The sequence below is a fragment of the Diadema antillarum genome, unplaced genomic scaffold (assembly GCF_040938485.1).
Source record: "Diadema antillarum isolate AM-2024a unplaced genomic scaffold, OU_Dant_1.0 seq00000364_RagTag, whole genome shotgun sequence".
Taxonomy (NCBI): Eukaryota; Metazoa; Echinodermata; class Echinoidea; order Diadematoida; family Diadematidae; genus Diadema; species Diadema antillarum.
Window position 1 is genome coordinate 1,031,716 of NW_027271365.1, and position 17,151 is coordinate 1,048,866.

General features: G+C 35.9%; 1 protein-coding gene across 1 annotated transcript in view; it reads right to left on the bottom strand.

Annotated features, from left to right (window-relative positions):
- Nucleotides 1-15,957, bottom strand: part of LOC139731171 (sodium-independent sulfate anion transporter-like) — a 37,954-nt gene extending 21,997 nt beyond the window's left edge. Inside the window, exons 1-6 of the mRNA XM_071642052.1 lie at nucleotides 15,715-15,957; nucleotides 14,459-14,675; nucleotides 12,804-12,969; nucleotides 10,536-10,590; nucleotides 9,696-9,795; nucleotides 8,535-8,686 (exon numbers count right to left, since the gene is read on the bottom strand). Coding sequence (XP_071498153.1) covers nucleotides 8,535-8,686; nucleotides 9,696-9,795; nucleotides 10,536-10,590; nucleotides 12,804-12,969; nucleotides 14,459-14,675; nucleotides 15,715-15,957 — 933 coding nt within the window. The remainder of the gene's footprint in view (nucleotides 1-8,534; nucleotides 8,687-9,695; nucleotides 9,796-10,535; nucleotides 10,591-12,803; nucleotides 12,970-14,458; nucleotides 14,676-15,714) is intronic.
- Between the last annotated feature and the right edge of the window lie 1,194 nt (nucleotides 15,958-17,151).

Sequence of the window (17,151 nt, forward strand, 5' to 3'; positions counted from 1 at the left end):
CCGATCGTTAATCGTTATAACCATGTGATTTCTAGTGGCGATAGTACATAAAATTCATGCCTATCTCATATTGTGATAGGGAATATAGATTGTAAATATTGTATAATTCATCTGGATATGGACAAGAAAAGAAATGTATATTTGAGTGAAAGGGAAGGGACTGAAACACAGACTAGACTGCCCGAAGTCTCTCCCTCACTGAGGAGTAGAAGTACTCTGACCTTGTCCGCTGGAGATGTGATAGTCTTCCACTGGTCAGCGGGACCACAACATCATAAAATCCACTTGAAAAAAGAGAAAGTTTTGCTGCCACTTGGAAAAGAGAGGAAATTCTGATTCTCCTCTTTTTAGGAAGCAAAAAGGGAGAAAAACTAAAAGACTTTGAGAACATCGTAATGAAAGTGAGGAAAAACCAAATTTTGTACACAAATGGAAACTTGTTGTGCATACATTTTATAGTTATGAAGACGAACAGTTTTAATCATGTTGAGTATAATTATGATGATGCGTGATACAGAAAAAACCCTATGATAAAAGAAGATTTATTCGTTATTTTCGGTGAATAGTTTTTGGCAGAATTTTGGTTTAATGATATTTAAGTTAAGAGTTAACAGCAACTGGACATAGCTTTCCCAAGGGGAGAATAGAAGTTATTACATAAATAGAATAAAAGGTGAATATCATTGTATGTGTTTAATGACTGGTACACATTGATTTATGTCATGTTATTTTACTTGTGTTTTGATATGTCTGTTTTCCCTCATTTTTCATTCCTCCTTTCATCCTTTCCCTATGCGCTTAGAAACATTGTGTTAAGCGCATTACAAATATAATGTATTATTACCATTATTAGTAGAAATATCGGTTGATTTATAAGTTAAGCAAGAAGGAATAAATCAATATTTAATAAGAGAAAGGAAGACAATCTGATATAATTCGGAGTGAAATTGGTTTGATTCAGTCATCATATTTTAATACGATGCTGTAACAGAAACAAGAATGCAATTTTGAGGTACATAATGTACAAATGTTCAGCCAGTTACGAATGTAACTTCATGGAGAATAAAAAACACACTTTGCCATGCCATCTCATTCTAAGCAGACCGTCTCTCCTCGTCTCTTTTTCCAGTCCAGTGAGCTTATTTCCTAAAAGACCCTTGCCCTATTGGCACGGGGCTTACAGTAAATTCACAACTTTAATCAATTTTTCCAATCAGCAATCACCTGATTGAATAAAAGTTGCCTTAAAATGAGAAATCAAAGATGACTATGGTTCTTTTTGATGATGACGTTGGTCACGACATCGAAGATGAAGACGACGTCAAAGACTAGAATACGACATAGCAGGAATTCGTTTACAAATCTCATTTTCAATTGATTGATCTTGGCGATAAATTTACAGTAAAGGAAAACAAGATAATGAATTTTCAATTCTACTGGTATCTTATTTCTTTGCAATAAACTCAAATCCTGCTTAAAGGGGAAATCCAGTCTAAAAATAAGTTAGTCTGATAAAAAAAGAGTAAAATCTCACGAGTTCAATGGTAAGAATTTGACTGTAATCTGAGGAAAAATAATTAAGTTACTATTTTTTTGCTAATTTCAGCAAAACATTTCTTGTACAATGGATAAGAATATGCAAATGAGTAACCTGACCATGTCATAACCTCACAACTTTCCATTGATCGTGTACAAAAAATTAAGAAAATTCAGTGTTTCAGTCATTGAAGTCTGACAAATGATGTTATTCCTGGTTGCATAACTTGGTAATAGTGATGTAAGATATATCATGATTTGAGCCTCGAGCATAATTGCGTTTGAATGAAAAACTGGAAATGTCAAAATTTTATGTACAAACTACATGGGAAGATGTCAGGGGATGACATGCTCACTTAGTCATTTGCATATTCATATTGACCGTTCAAGAACTATTTCCTCAAAAAATAGTGAAACTTCAAAATGTCATATAACTTCCATATTTTTCGTGCGATTTCGATCACAATTTTACCATTGAACTCGTAATATTTTACTTTTTCTTATCGGACTTACTTTTATTTGGACTGGATTTCCCCTTTAGATAAATGCTTATAACTAGTTTCACAATTAAAACACTTATCTCAACTACGCTGCACTCACTGGCACATTTCTAGATACTGCATCAGGCGTGGATAATATTTTGACATGATTTTTCCTCTATTTTCTTCAGAAATTGCATCCACATTGAACTTGTCACCGAAATGACACTATACATGATGCATGATAGAGACAATGGACTTTTAGAGGCCTAAATTACTTTAATGTGTGTTTTTTTTTAAACTAGGGAATGCTAACTTGTGGGTTCTTGGCGGTTCTGTGGCATAGTGGGTAAAACTTTCGACTCCCGATCAGAGGACCCGAGTTCGAGTCACGATTCAATCACGATGTACAATTCCTCGATAGTAATGATTATATTAACATCATTTTCATTTTATTTCGAAAATTTGGGAATATGGACTTGCAGGTCATCGACAATGAAGTTGGCATACATAAGGTTGACAAACTTAAAAGTCCATGCAGTGTTTTTTTTTTTTGCAAGTTCTCACGCTAAAACATCTAAATATCCATTATTTGTTGTAATATCATTAAATGAAATTTAAATCTAGTCTGGATATTAGATAAATAACCTTGTTTGACAAAAAGACAAAACAAATAAGGCATCATCTTAATTCATGCATGTTCTGTAGACATTTAACTTAAAGTCAATACTTTTGTTAGATCAGCCATGGTGCCTTATGGATGTCCAGAAGCTGACGCTGATTCACCGGGTGCACTTCACGAGTTCAACACCCACGAATCATACAACCCTTGAGTCATAGAGCCCGCGAGTTATACAGCCTGTGAGTCCTACAGCCCATGAGTTCGAAACCCTTGAGTCTTACACCAGGCAAGCCAGGCCCACGAGTTTGACACGTAATAAACAAGACCCACGAGAAAAACACATTTACGGCCCTGCGATGTGAATATCGAACTCGTGGATCATTTTTAACTTGTGAGTTGTTGTTGTTGTTGTTGTTGTTTTTTTTTTTTTTGGGGGGGGGGGTTTGTTGCTTAGAAAAGTGTCAAACTCGTGGACCTTGTTTACCTAGTGTCAAACTTGCGGGCCTTGTTTGTATACGGTCGGACTCATGGGCCTTATTTGCCTGCTGTCGATGTCATGGGCTGTACGACTCATTAGCTGTATGATTCATGGATGTCGAACTCGTGGGATGACAACGAATCACTTTGCCATCCTTTCAAAGTCTGAAATTCTTTTGAGCTCTGAATCGAATTCCAATGTCCCCATCAGCGTTATTTTATGAGTGTATTGGTTTAATGATTTCATTTTTGCTCCTGTCACTGCTTCTATGCCAGTATCGGGCTTTGATACATGAGCCATGGTGCCTTTCAGAACGTCCACAAGCTGATGCGGCATCACCTCCCTTGAGGTGAAGTCAACAGAGGTCGCATTAGATCTTCATCCTTCGTCTATCCATGATCTTCATTTTGGTCCGTTGCTAGCTTTCATATTCTTAGTTTGATAATTGCTATGGAGGACATGCTGTTCAGAGACATCTCTGAGAAGCCAGATCAAAAGTTTTTGCTTTTGTGACATAAATCATTTTACCGTACTTATAGACTGTATTGTCAAGAATCGCAGATCATTCACCTCCAAATTCTTCTGTTACCATGCAAAGCACAGCAAAGTATTTTCAGTTCATCCATCACCTCAGCTGTCCCATTTCATGATTCAGCCCTTGTATGTACATAATTTCCAGGACTCCACGCATTTACTGGTTGTAATACCACTAGTGCCTTAAAGGTAAGGGGAAGGTAAAAACAATGTCGAGGCTGATGAGTCATTTCATGCTGTATTTCCAAAGCTTGATGAATCTTGAAATGTTAAAGCTGAGATGATAATGAACCGGAACGATTTACCTGTGCCTGGTATGGTAACAGAAGAAGGTGAATGCCTTCCAAACTCTTTACAGTCCAAGTGCGGTGAAATGGCTAATGTCACAAAGGCAAAAAACTTTGATTTGGCTATGATACCGCCCTGCTGAAAGGTTTTAGATTATGAGAGCCAGCAACAAACCCAAACGAAGGACATGGATGGACAAAGGATGAAGATCTAATGCGACCTCTGTGGACCTCAAGGGAGGTGCTGCCGCGTCAGCTTGGGGACATGCATCCTGGGCCCCGTCTTATAAAGCCTTCAAATCAACTTGCATTGCAGCACACACAAAACTTGTGATTGATTTCTATCGCAAGTCTTTATAAGACAGGCCCCTGGAAGTCACTGTGGCTGATGAATCGGAGCCGATACTGGTATGGCAACAGTGACATGAGTAAAAATGGATTAATTCAACATATACCGCACTCAGAAAATGACCGTTATGGACATTGGAATTTCATTTGGTTCAGAACTCATGCGCAAATGAATATCAGACACTGACAGGATGGGGAGATGATTCCGCATCAGCTTGGGGACATCTTGTTAGGCACCATGACTTACATGACCTATGAATCAGAGCCCGATACTGAAAGTGACAGTGAAAGTAGTGAAAATGAATTCATTCAACCAATAGAATCACAGAGTTACAATGATAGTGACATCGGAATTTAATTGTAACAGTGTTCATGGGCAAACGGGTGTCAGACTTTGAAAGGATAGCTTAGAGCTGGTAAATGACTCCATCAATTTCAACATATCGGAATTAAACCAGTGGTAATCATTTGAAGCATTTCGATGTTGGACCCTCAATAATTTCATGCTGGAAAAAAGATAATTAGCAAATAATTTTATGAAACATCATATAACCAATTCTACTGTGAACAATGTTACATTTACAAAGTTTCTTTATAGTTTCAGATGGAATACAAAAATTTTAAAAAGAGGTATGACAAATATGATTGGTTAGTGTTGACTAAGTATGAATGCTAATGATATTTTCAAAGCATAAATTACGAAACCTGACTAAACCAAAAAATACTCTTGAAAAAAAGGCTATTGGAATTTGAGTATCTAACAGCAACCAACTTTTAGCAAAGAATGAATGTATTATAATTATGCCTCATATGATCTATGAAATCAAACTCATATTACTGAACTATCAATGTCTAATAACCATTTCAGATAATGTCCCATGAATTGGGGAATTGCTTATAATAAACATGCCTTTATAGTCCCATTAAATGATTTGTTGTGGTAAATTATAGAATTATGATGTCATTTTATATGATCAATAGAAATGGAATAGTTGCCTCCAATTTCTCATTTTAAGACAAATTTCTCGTAGTTATTTTCTTTAAAGCAAATTATAATACTTGTAGTTTCTGATCTTTGACGAAAAACTAATTGCTAGACAGCAGAAAAGAACTTACGGCGGCTTGTTTCACACACCTTGCATACACACTAAACATCTTAAAAGAATTCAGGATTATTAAAAAAATACTAAATTCTCTTTTAAGGATTCGAGTTTGTTGAGAAGGCAAAATGCAGATGTAATCAAAATCTTCTTTTCCTCATAGCTAATGGTGTTAATCTTTAAGGGTCGTTTTAAAGCAATTGCTAAATTCAGTTGAATTTGGTATTTAGACGAAACTCCAATGTGAATTTGTCATCGACGCCGCTGTCTTTGCCGTCATCACTGAAGTCAAATGTATTTCAGCAGGTGTTTGATGATTTAAACAATATGATTAAAGTTCCGATTCTACTTGAAATATACGAGTTAATATATCAATTTACTAGTTACCAAAAGGGACATGTTGTTGGTTCTTATTTCGCACTCCTCCTACCCTCTTGAACATCTACAGAAGAGGCCAGGATTAGAATAATGGCTCATTTGTTCCTTTTTAATGAAAGATGGCTGTTTATTTAAAGGAAAAGTTCAATTTGACAGACATGTGACATGTGGCTTGAGTGAAATCACTAATATTAGCAGAACACATCAGTGAGAGTTTGAGGAAAATCAGACAATCCGTTCAAAAGTTATGAATTTTTGAGGTTTCTGCTCGCTCACTGCTAGATGAGAACACTAATACAGCTTGTGATGTCACTGCCATGTGTAGAACGATATAAAGAAAATAAAAATAAAATTCAACATATTTTCACTTTTCTTAGAGAATGAAATACACCTGACGTGTCTCTGTCAGAAGGCAGGAAGAATAATATCCTTAACATAAGTCACTGACATGTCGAAGAAATAAGCACATTTTTCAAAAAGTAAGATTTTGTAGAATTCTCTTTATATTTTCCTTACATTGTATATATCGTTCTACGCATGTGACATCTCACACTGTAGTAGTCTTCTCATCCAGCAGTGACAGTGCAGATACTTTAAAAATTCAAAACTTTTGAATGGATTGTCCGCTTTCCCCAAACTTTTACTGATGTGGAATTCTACTAATATTGCCGCATTTACACATTTACACACGCATGTACACGAAGCTGGACTTATCCTTTAATATCCAGACTAAATTCCAATTAATATAGTGAATTAACCACAAAGTAATGAATATCTAAATTAGCATAAGGGCTTGTGCTGACTTAGTTTGTTGACCTCACGAATGCCCATTTCGTTGTTGATGACCTGCAAATCTCTATTGCCAAATTTTCGAACGAAAATAGTAAAAAGAAAATCAAAATAGTTTAGGTCATACTGCGTATTAATTAAATGAATATAAATTCATTGAAATCAACGGAATAAACAAACAATCAGATATTCACGTTAATAAAATCATTACCATTTATTTGACCTACCCAATTACAAACATGATTTACAATATCTTACGAAATTTTAAAAGAGACTAAAACATATCTAAAATGATCTCTGCTATGTCGTAATTCTAGTCTTTGACGTCGTCTTCATCTTCGATGTCGTGACCAACGTCATCATCAAAAAGAACCATGGTCACCTTTGATTTCTCATTTCAAGGCAACTCTTATTCAATCAGGTGATTGTTGATTGGAAAAATTGATTAAAGTTGTGAATTTACATGATAAAAAGATTCGTTGTAACTCATTTTTTATACGGGACATTAAAAAAAAGGCATTTTGGAGGCTGATTTCCAGACACCGCGCATGCGCACTTGAATGTCTACAGAAGAAGATCGGATTTCAATTAGGCCAAAATCTTTTGTTTTCATAAAAAGGGATATTCATTTAATATCCAGACCAAATTTCAAGTCATTTAACAAATTTTTCACAAAAATATACAAACTTAAATGGTGAAACTTGAAAAATTGAACAAATTTTGTAAAATTTTGTTGAATTTTGTCGACATCGTTGCCCATTTCGTTGTCGATGACGAGAAACTGAGGGCTTATATTGCCAAACTTTGCTTTGCATCAAATTTTCCATTTTCTGAGGAATCTAGAAATACCAAAATCTTTGGTAATCATTGAAAAATAAAGGCATGGAGACCACTTTATTAGGATAATACCCAAATGCTATTCCCCCGTATTCGCGAAGAGGTCGTTCCGGAAGTGACGTCACAAAACGTCACGGGGCGGGTCTTGGGACCCAACTTTTTTTTTGTTAACATCACTTTTCTGACTCTCCAGACCAAGGGCTACATGGAAACACCAATGAATGTTAGGTGCAGAGGGGGTGCACGTTGACCCCTACTAGCCCATGGCCTAATAATTAATAATATGAAAACATATACAGTAAATGATTGCAATTTCAGTGAAGAAACACATATAAATACATACAGTATGCCCCCCCCCCCCATTTTTGCATTGATAACTCCCAATATGATTAAATTGTCTAAATGCTATTTTAGGGTCTTAAAATATAACATCTTAGCTCTATTTTGCAAAAAAGAAAATACATTCAATTTGGTTTACCAGTCACAGATAAGTGTGGATTGTTGAGAAGTACGTCATTAGTCTGATTATTCCAAGTTTAGCACTTGGATGCTTGGAACTGCATATTACAATAGCCAGAACTTGGAGGGAAGAGATTCCTGACATGCTCTACAAAATTCCTTATTTCTCTTTGACCATGTGCACTGAAGCACATCAAATGGGTTTTTCTGTAAGATGTGGGCAATGAGTTATAGTTTCATACCCTGAAATTGTATTTGAATTGACTCACTACTTTTAAAGTTATCATTGTGGAGGGTCCCGTTGTAATTTTTTGGGGGGACTTATGGTTTATCATGATTGATGGCCACTGAGTATGATGCCACTACTAGTGATGAGTCTCAAGCTGTGAATACAAAATGTCAGCCATCTATTTGTGAGAAGCTATGTGTGAATGAGTGGCATGCAATTTGCAAATAATACACACCGAAAATAAAAGACAACATTACTAGACTAATGAGAATGTGTCACTTTCAGCAAAAATGATTTGTCTCATAACCAGCACAATTCAGCTAAGGCACTTGATGAGCAAATCTAGAATTCCTATAAAATGAGGGCAAAGCATCTTTCTACACTTCACTTGATGAGAGGCATCAATAAAATCAGAAAAATGACACAGCATATAACTGACTGACAGGGATGTTACTTACCCCTAAGATGTTCTCGGCCCCGAAAGAAGGTATACTTAGGGCCGGTAGGCCAGCCGTGACATTGCCCACGATTGTGAACATGTTGTCCTCATGGTGCGTGTGAACACCATACGCTATGGCTGCAGCCACAACTACGATGACAGCATTACGGGCTGAAATATAAAAAATATGAGAACCAGAAAATAAGCATGCCACATGACATCAACATCATGTCATGTGATCTCATTATGGATCAACATCAGTCCTATGCAGGTGCACATTTGCACTTTTTGACTTCATGATAGACCCTTTGAATACTGTAAAAGTGGAAATTTTCGCGGTGTTGAATTTTTCACGCATTTCGCGCAATCCGAAACTAGCGCAAAAATAAAAGCACACAAATATTTTTGCTAGCCGTATGTTCCAGTAGTTGATGTCTTGATTCCGTGAAATTAAAGACACACGAAATTCTTCTCACCCCACCGAGCGTGAAAAATTAGTCGCTCGAAAATATCCACTTTTACAGTATTAAAGTTACTTTTTAAAATTTATTTGCAAGGCAGGATCATCAACAGTTTGTTTTATGATTAATGTACATGATCAGTGGGTAACCTAGCTCATACCATTCTGAATGAAGTCAAGATTTTTTCTAGAAATTGGGAGATTGAAGGATTATCCTCAGATGGACATTTTCATATCATACCTCCAACTCTGCAGCACAACTGCATGACAAAGACACAAATTCATGAAGTACCTTTTTCATATATCTCATTGTTCAGCTCATGTTGACGCCTAAATTGCAAAGAATTACATTTTCCAATGAATTTGCTCATATTTTGTTGTCATTTTGTTGCTGAAGAACTTAGGATGTTGTTTGGTTATTTTATGAGAATGATGGGGAAAAAAACAAACAAACAGATGCATAAATTCTACAGTGTGACAATGCATTCAATGTTTTGATACATCTCGAATACTATAGTATTGTAAACAAGTCATTGCTTTATATAGTAACAGGGGAATATGTTCTGCTAAGACCAAAGAAAAAAAATGCGAACAATAACCCATTCACTACTGAATTCTGAAATCCCCATAGAATTAATACACAGATCACCATGTTCCCATATGGAACAGGTTAAGTAAGCAAACATATAGACTTTTAACTCCTTCCATCCTTCCACTTACCAGTCCCAAAAACCCAAAGAATTTTCCAGTGTACTCTGCTCTTCATGGGGGCTTTCTTTCCTAAATTTTCCAGTTTGCACTGGGCTTTGTTCTTCATGAACTGAAAGGGGATCAAACAAAGAAGGAGATGAGAAAGAGGGGAAAGAGAAATAATGTAAGTCAGGTGTAATCTAACTCATTCACTTTTGCAAAACTTTTCACTGACTTGATCAGTAAGGTTTCATTGTTTTCGTGCCAAGTTCTCTCTCTCTCTGGAAGAAGCTGTGATTAAGCAAGGCAAAGAAAAGAATTGACAGTACAATTTTTTTTTTGCTTTGTACCAGATATTGTGGTCAAAAGTGTTTTTCACCTTCTTTATGCTACATTCAATGTTGAAACCAGTACAAATAAGAAAAAGCTTTTCTCTTGAGCTTAAAAGATAGATTAAACAGAGATAGGTAGCATTACTTAAAATCACAATAATTGACACGTACCATGAAATGAGCCCCATTAGTTCCAAGTTGAAATACAGTTTGTTGCTGTAACAGCTAAAATGCCAAGAGCTAGACTACATCCAAACAGAATATGTGTGCAAAATCTTTAAATTTACACTAGATTAATATTGATCTAACCACTATTCACAACACATGCTCTGTAAGACCAATAATAGATGTAAAAAAAAATGTAATTCAACTTTCAGTTTTCACCCAAGGATCACTTTCAAGCTAGAGTAGTAACTTGATACAAATAATGAAAAAAAATGAAGTTTATAGTCAATTTCAAAGCAATTTCATTACCATATCAGGATACCAAGGCAACTTCTTTCTCGGAATGATAATTTTAGACCTTATTTGCACTCACCCTCATAGCAGCTAGGGCTACTATACAGCTCAGACCAAGAGTTAAATCCTGCCATCTGTAAAATGAGCAAGAAGGAAGACTAAGTCAAAGGCATGGGCTAAAAGTTTTATGGGGTGCATCGATCATTTTGCATTTTGCACTTGTGCATGACATGTCAACTTGATGAAAACATTTATCTCATCACTTCAGTACAACTGGTAGAAATATTCAGTGTCACCATCAAGGAACATTTGTCACTGCCTTTCGATTTCAATCGTTGTATTTGTCGTGGTTCGCAAATTATCATAATTGTCATCCAGACTCGCCATGGAAGTTTATGTTCAAATTTTGGGTCGAGAAAATAGGTCCAAGTCCTCTGATAATGAAAACGAACTGTTCATGTAAAGATATGTTAGCACTATGCAGGAAGCATAAACTACCTCGTTTCTACACTCATTGCTTACTTTCGTGGTGTGAATTAAGATATATTGATTTTCTTCATGTGAGCAACATACTAGATGAAGTATTGTGGTATAACAGTAATATATGCTTTAATGGAAAAACTTTGTTTTTTGAAGAATGGTACAAGAAAGGTATCTTGACACTTAATGATGTAGTCGAAAATGGATGTTTTAAATCTCGCAAGTCAATTTGTTGTGCTCTCAATTGTGATAATTTATTAGCGGATTTTAAGTATTCAAAACTTAAAAAGGCAATTCCAAAGATATGGGTGGAACGTATATCAGAAGTAGATCAATGTGAAAACGCGCACAAAGATTACGATATTGATTTATATGCAATAAAGGACAATGAATATATCAGATTATCTAGAACAACGTCGAAACAATTTCATAGTTTTTTATGTGAGAGTAAGAAAAGTGATCGAACTATACTGTTATATTGGAAAGACAGATTTGATTTGAGTACTGATTTTGATTGGAATACTGTTTTGAAACAAACATTTCGGAAACTAAGGAACAACAAAGTTAAGCAATGCTACTTCAAGACATTACATCGTATTCTACCTTATAGATATAATCTTTTCAAATGGAAAATTGTAAGTGATAATTTGTGTATATTTTGCTCTGAAACAGAAACCTTTAGTCATGTTCTTTTGGAGTGTCCTAAAGTGTCTATGTTTTGGAAAAAGATTACTGATTTTATTCAGTTCGCTTTTAGAGAAACAATTTTATTAAACAAGAAATTATTGATTATTGGAGTGGAATCAAAGAGTCCAAATGTAACGAATATAAATAAGATATTGATATATGCGCAGTATGCAATTTATAAACAATACATGATGCATTTATTTCAAGGGCATTTATACAATAGTTTGAAAATATGGATTAGTTTTAGAAATGAAATATTGTTAGATAATGTTTCTGAGATTGTAACAAACATGATGAAATCATTTACTTGATAACCAATGAAGAATCTGTACTTTTTGAGTATGTGCTCATTCATTGTTTTTAAACAAAAAAGAAATCGTTTGATGTAAAGCTTTGGAAATGAATGAATAAAGTACCTCTGTAGAGGTTTAAAAAAAAAGAATTTGTCGCTGCCTTTATAAATGGATTTAATCTTGATCTTAATAACGCATTATATTATTTTTTTATACATGACAGCACAAGATTCTCCTTTTTCTATCATCATCTTTTTTTCTCTCGTTCTTGTTTTTTAAATGGATTTCCATGGATGAATAGGCATTAGGGGCAGATCCAGGAATTCCATAAAGGAGGCACATGCCCCTTGCCATTTTTTTCTTTTAGTTTCTTTTGTTTCAACAGAAAATATAGAGGGGGCGCGTCAAAGGCGTGGGGTAAAAGTTTGATGGGATGCATCAATCATTTTGCATTTTGCACTTGTGCATGACATGTCAACTTGATGAAAACATTTATCTCATCACTTCAGTACAACTGGTAGAAATATTCAGTGTCACCATCAAGGAACATTTGTCACTGCCTTTATGAGTGGATTTAATCTTGATCCTAATGATAATGCATTATATTATTTCTTTTTTTGACATGACAATACAAGATTCTCCTTTTTCTATCATCATCTTTTTTTCTTTCGTTCTATTTTTTAATGGATTTCCATGGATGAATAGGCATTGGGGCAGACCCAGGAATTCCATAATTAGGAGGCACATGCCCCTTGCCATTTTTTTCTTTTAGTTTCTTTTGTTTTAACAGAAAATAAAGAGGGGGCGCGTGCCCGGTGCGCCATATCATATTTTGGGCGAGGAGACGTCTGGAGTTTGGGAGATATCAAGATTCATTACATGTCCACCTGGTTTGGGTGATGTGTTTGAACGTCTCGATGAGGTCCAGGATGAATGTCTCAGATGCAAAGTGGATTCCTAGAAGGCTCTTGACCTGGCTCATCGCTATGGTAACGGCTGAGGCTGATGTGAAGCCAGAGATGACGACAGCTGATATATAGTTTGCGATGAAGCCTGCAATTGTCATTAAAGAATACATGTACAGCGTACGTATAGTCCAAGCAAACATAAAAAGGAATCTTGGCATAATCACTTTTCATCTTTATATCTGGGGGTTGTTTCATGAAGAATTTAAGTCAACTTAAACTTTTTTAGTTTGCCTTTTCAGCTTTACAGTCTAATGTCTTCAGAATCAACTTAAAATTGTTATCAAATTTGACAGAAAAAAACACCTTTGTTTATTACTTTAATTTTATTTCATTACGAAAATTAGAGTACATGTATTAATCATTAAAGTCACACAGCCTATCATAATTCAAAGTAAATCTTAACTTTTAACTCAACTTGAATTTTTTGAGAAACAACCCCAGGAACTTTTTTCTCTCTCTCCCTCAAGAGAACTGTGAATATATGAAAATATAATCTCACAAGATTCATGATTATCACAATGCCCACATATTCAGAGAGAAAAACCTATCACAAGAAAACCTAAGTACAGTTTTGGTCTCTTAGCTCACATTTATACAACAATCTCTCATTTTTTTCTCCCTTACTCAGTAAGTGAACACAATTGTGTGTGTAAGCGTGATCCTGACCAATTCATTGGACCAATCTTTGGCATACTCATAGCCAACTCCTATCTGTTCGCTTCTTGAAGTATAGTGTCAGATCTAAAGCTAGGCTGGGATTAGATGTGTAAAAGTTCAAAGGGGAAGGTATACTATTGGTGGAGATGAGGATTGGGTTTTTAACTTTTTGCATGACACCAAGAAAGCACTTATGAAAAAGTACAGAGCATACCATTCTAAGAGGAATTCAAAGATTCTTTGATGAATCGGTTTTGGAATGGCTGAGACATCCCAAAACAGAGTAAAACAAAGTGATCATAATAACAGGTGGGTCTGTCCCACTTTTTATTGGGATCTCTTTGTTTTGAATATCTCAGCCATTTCAAAACCAATTCATCAAATACACCCTGAATTCCTCTTAGAATTACATGCTTTTTCATAACAGGTTGCTCATTATCTAAAAAAATCTTCATCAAATATGTTGGAAACCTCAAACCTCATCTTGACAGAAACTGAATCATCCCTTTAAACTATTTTCCTAAATAAAGAAAAATACAGCAAGATAAACCATGAGTACTTCATCTCATCCACGCTCATAACATAGAACTGCATCAGAGATTTTGACTAAACCATACCAGGGGACAGTTGCATAAAACTTTCTACCTGAGAAAACTCAGGTTGATTTTTCACAAAGTTTTTCCTGTGTTGCAGTCAATGACAGAATCATACTAATCTGAGTTTCAGTTCTTACCAGAGATTTTCTCAGGTAAAGTGTGTTATGCAAGAGGCCTCATTTGATTTTTTTTTTTTTGCAAACAAAATTAACAAGGAAATCACCTGTTCAGTATCAAAAGTATATCTTCTGCTAATGCATAGAGTAAGGCTAAGCACATGACATTTTGATTTTACTTCAAGTGTAAATCCCTTCAGTTTACCTAGATGGAGAACACCCATAATGATTTGGAAGATTCCACAGAAGAAAGCCAAGAGAATGGCATAGGTAGGGTCATTCAACTCCTCATCCTCAGGAAGGGGTGTTCCATACTGGGAGACCAGGAGGGACATTATGGCAGTTGGGCCGACACTTACATCCTTTGCCATCCCAAAGATGGCGTATACGAAGCCACCCATGATAGCTGCATACAATCCATACTGAAACATGAAAAAAAAAAAAACTAGAGAGAATGTACAAGATATGAAAATCTTGAAATTCCACCACCAGAAAAACAATAAACAAAAACAAAATCACGCTCACATACAGTTTCAATCTTGAAGATATATGATGATGCATTTACCTTTAAATGTATGAATACAAATAGGCACCTCATAGTCATGTAAGTATCATGTTTTCAGACGATGTATATTGTTCATCATTTTTTTTTTTATGGTAGTATTATTCCAGGTAGTGAAAATATTGATACCATTGACAGGGACCAACTGTATTTCTTTACTGATCTATAAAATAAAATCCCTTTCAGAGAGTGAGAAAAACTGATTATTTAAAAGGGGATCGTATAGCTTGGGTTGGGACTTAACTTCAGGTTTCTAACATTTTTGGGTTTGATAATGAGAAACTTCTTATGAAATATGAAAGAGCATGTAACTCCACGAGAAAGTTATTTGAAGAAAATTGGTTTTGAAATGGCGGAGATATGCAAAATAGAGCAATCCAAATAAAGAGGGGGACCTGCTTTTATTATGATCACTTTATATCACTTTGTTTTTGGATTATTCAGCCATTCAAAAACCGATTTTAATCAAATAAACTTGAATTTGTCTAAGAATGGTATGCTCTGTACTATTTCACGAGTGATTTCTTGGTATCTCATAAAAAGTGAAAAGCTTAATCCTCGCCTCCATCAATACTGTACCATCCCTTTAATGAACAGACATATTTCTTCGATGGGGTGACAAGACCTCGTATCTCAAAAATGTCAAAAAAAAAATTTTGGCTTAATGGTGAAATAATGGTTCAAGTGATGTCTTGGCCAAATCCCAACTGTCTTACTCCAAAAATGAGGCCACCATGACATGTCAAAGGAAAGGCTTTCCCATTCATTACAGTGCTTTGGCCGCCATGTTTTTTTGCTCTCCTGAACATTTGTAATTTTTGGGATACGAGGTCTTGTCACCCCAGCGACGATTTATTGCACAGTCCCCCTACCACATTCCCTTACTCTCTCAAACTCACCACTGAAGGGAGCTTGGCAATGCTGGCATAGGCGAGCCCCTGCGGGAGAACGGTCAGCCCAACAGTGAGTCCAGCGATGAGGTCGTTGACCGCCGTCCTAGGGCGGTACTTTGGGAGCCACGAGGTGAACGGGAAGCGCTGCATCCATCTCTCCCTGGAGCAGTAGTCAGACCCTTTACGACGGATCCTGTTTCGCAGCTTTCTCCCAAATTCACGTCGCTGATTGCGCGAAGATGAACTCATATTGTCAACTCAGCTGTGCTCTCAAGTGCTTTTTTTTCCCCAGAATCCCGATCCTACTCAGCTGAAAATTTCAGTACAACATAGGAATTTCCATTTCATGCCATCTCTGCAAAATAGAATGTAGAAATGTAATCACAAGCATGCAGGAATACTTACAAGAACAAAAATCATCCTTCTATACATATGTGACTTAGGCCAAAACTAGTACCACAGACATCATTGTCTACAGTCCTAGTTTCACAGCCTTTTATTTTTATTTCATAACACCAGTTTCATACCATTGGGATGTCTATAATTCATGATGAAGTCCCACTAAAAAGTGTTTTTAGAAAAAGGCATACAATTCATACACTTCCTTCATATTTGCTATTGCAGTTATTGTAGATGACAGACACAATGTTCATAAACATTTCAATATTAATTATTTTCATCTTAAACATTCCCTCATACTCCTCAAAAGGGAAATATTTGATAACAAGTACAGAATATTATGTACACTGTAGTACACAGTGTTGGAACCGAGTCTCCCAAAAATGTACTCTACAAATAACTTGATTATGGTTCACATTACAAAACACTTTCAAATGCAATGCACATCATGAGAAATACCATGACATGACTTACCTCCTAGTCAATAAAAGCCAAGACTCTTTGCTATCAAGTTACTCACAAGGTAGTAGGTGGATGTGCCACAAGAAGAACAAATACAAACATGTACTTGTAAGAGTTTACCAGTATTTTCCAGTAACCTCTGAGCAGATTAAAGTGATGTTGACCCAGAGGCACAGAAATTTTTCTGGAGGACAAAATCAATGCAGGCAGAATGGATACAGGCTCCAACTAAAGCACTGGCAGAAAGCAGATATGCCTCTTGGCTTCAAGGCTATTGGCTTTCTTACTTTTAGGACATATTATGGAGCTATTGCATCACAAACTTCCCGCAACAGAGAACCTGCCAAAAAATCAACTGACCAGTCCAAATCCTATTGGTTCATGTCTTCATGACATCACACAAAAGCCCCAGACTTGTATATTGGCAAAGAGGTCCCTCATCCTGTTGTTTCAATTAGGAAGAGGAAATTAATTGGGACAGAGTGACCATTCACTTGGTCAGACAAAGCCACAATAACCATACTTCCCACTCATTATCAAGCTTGATTCTGGGTACAAGAGCTTACAGGGATGGTATACATG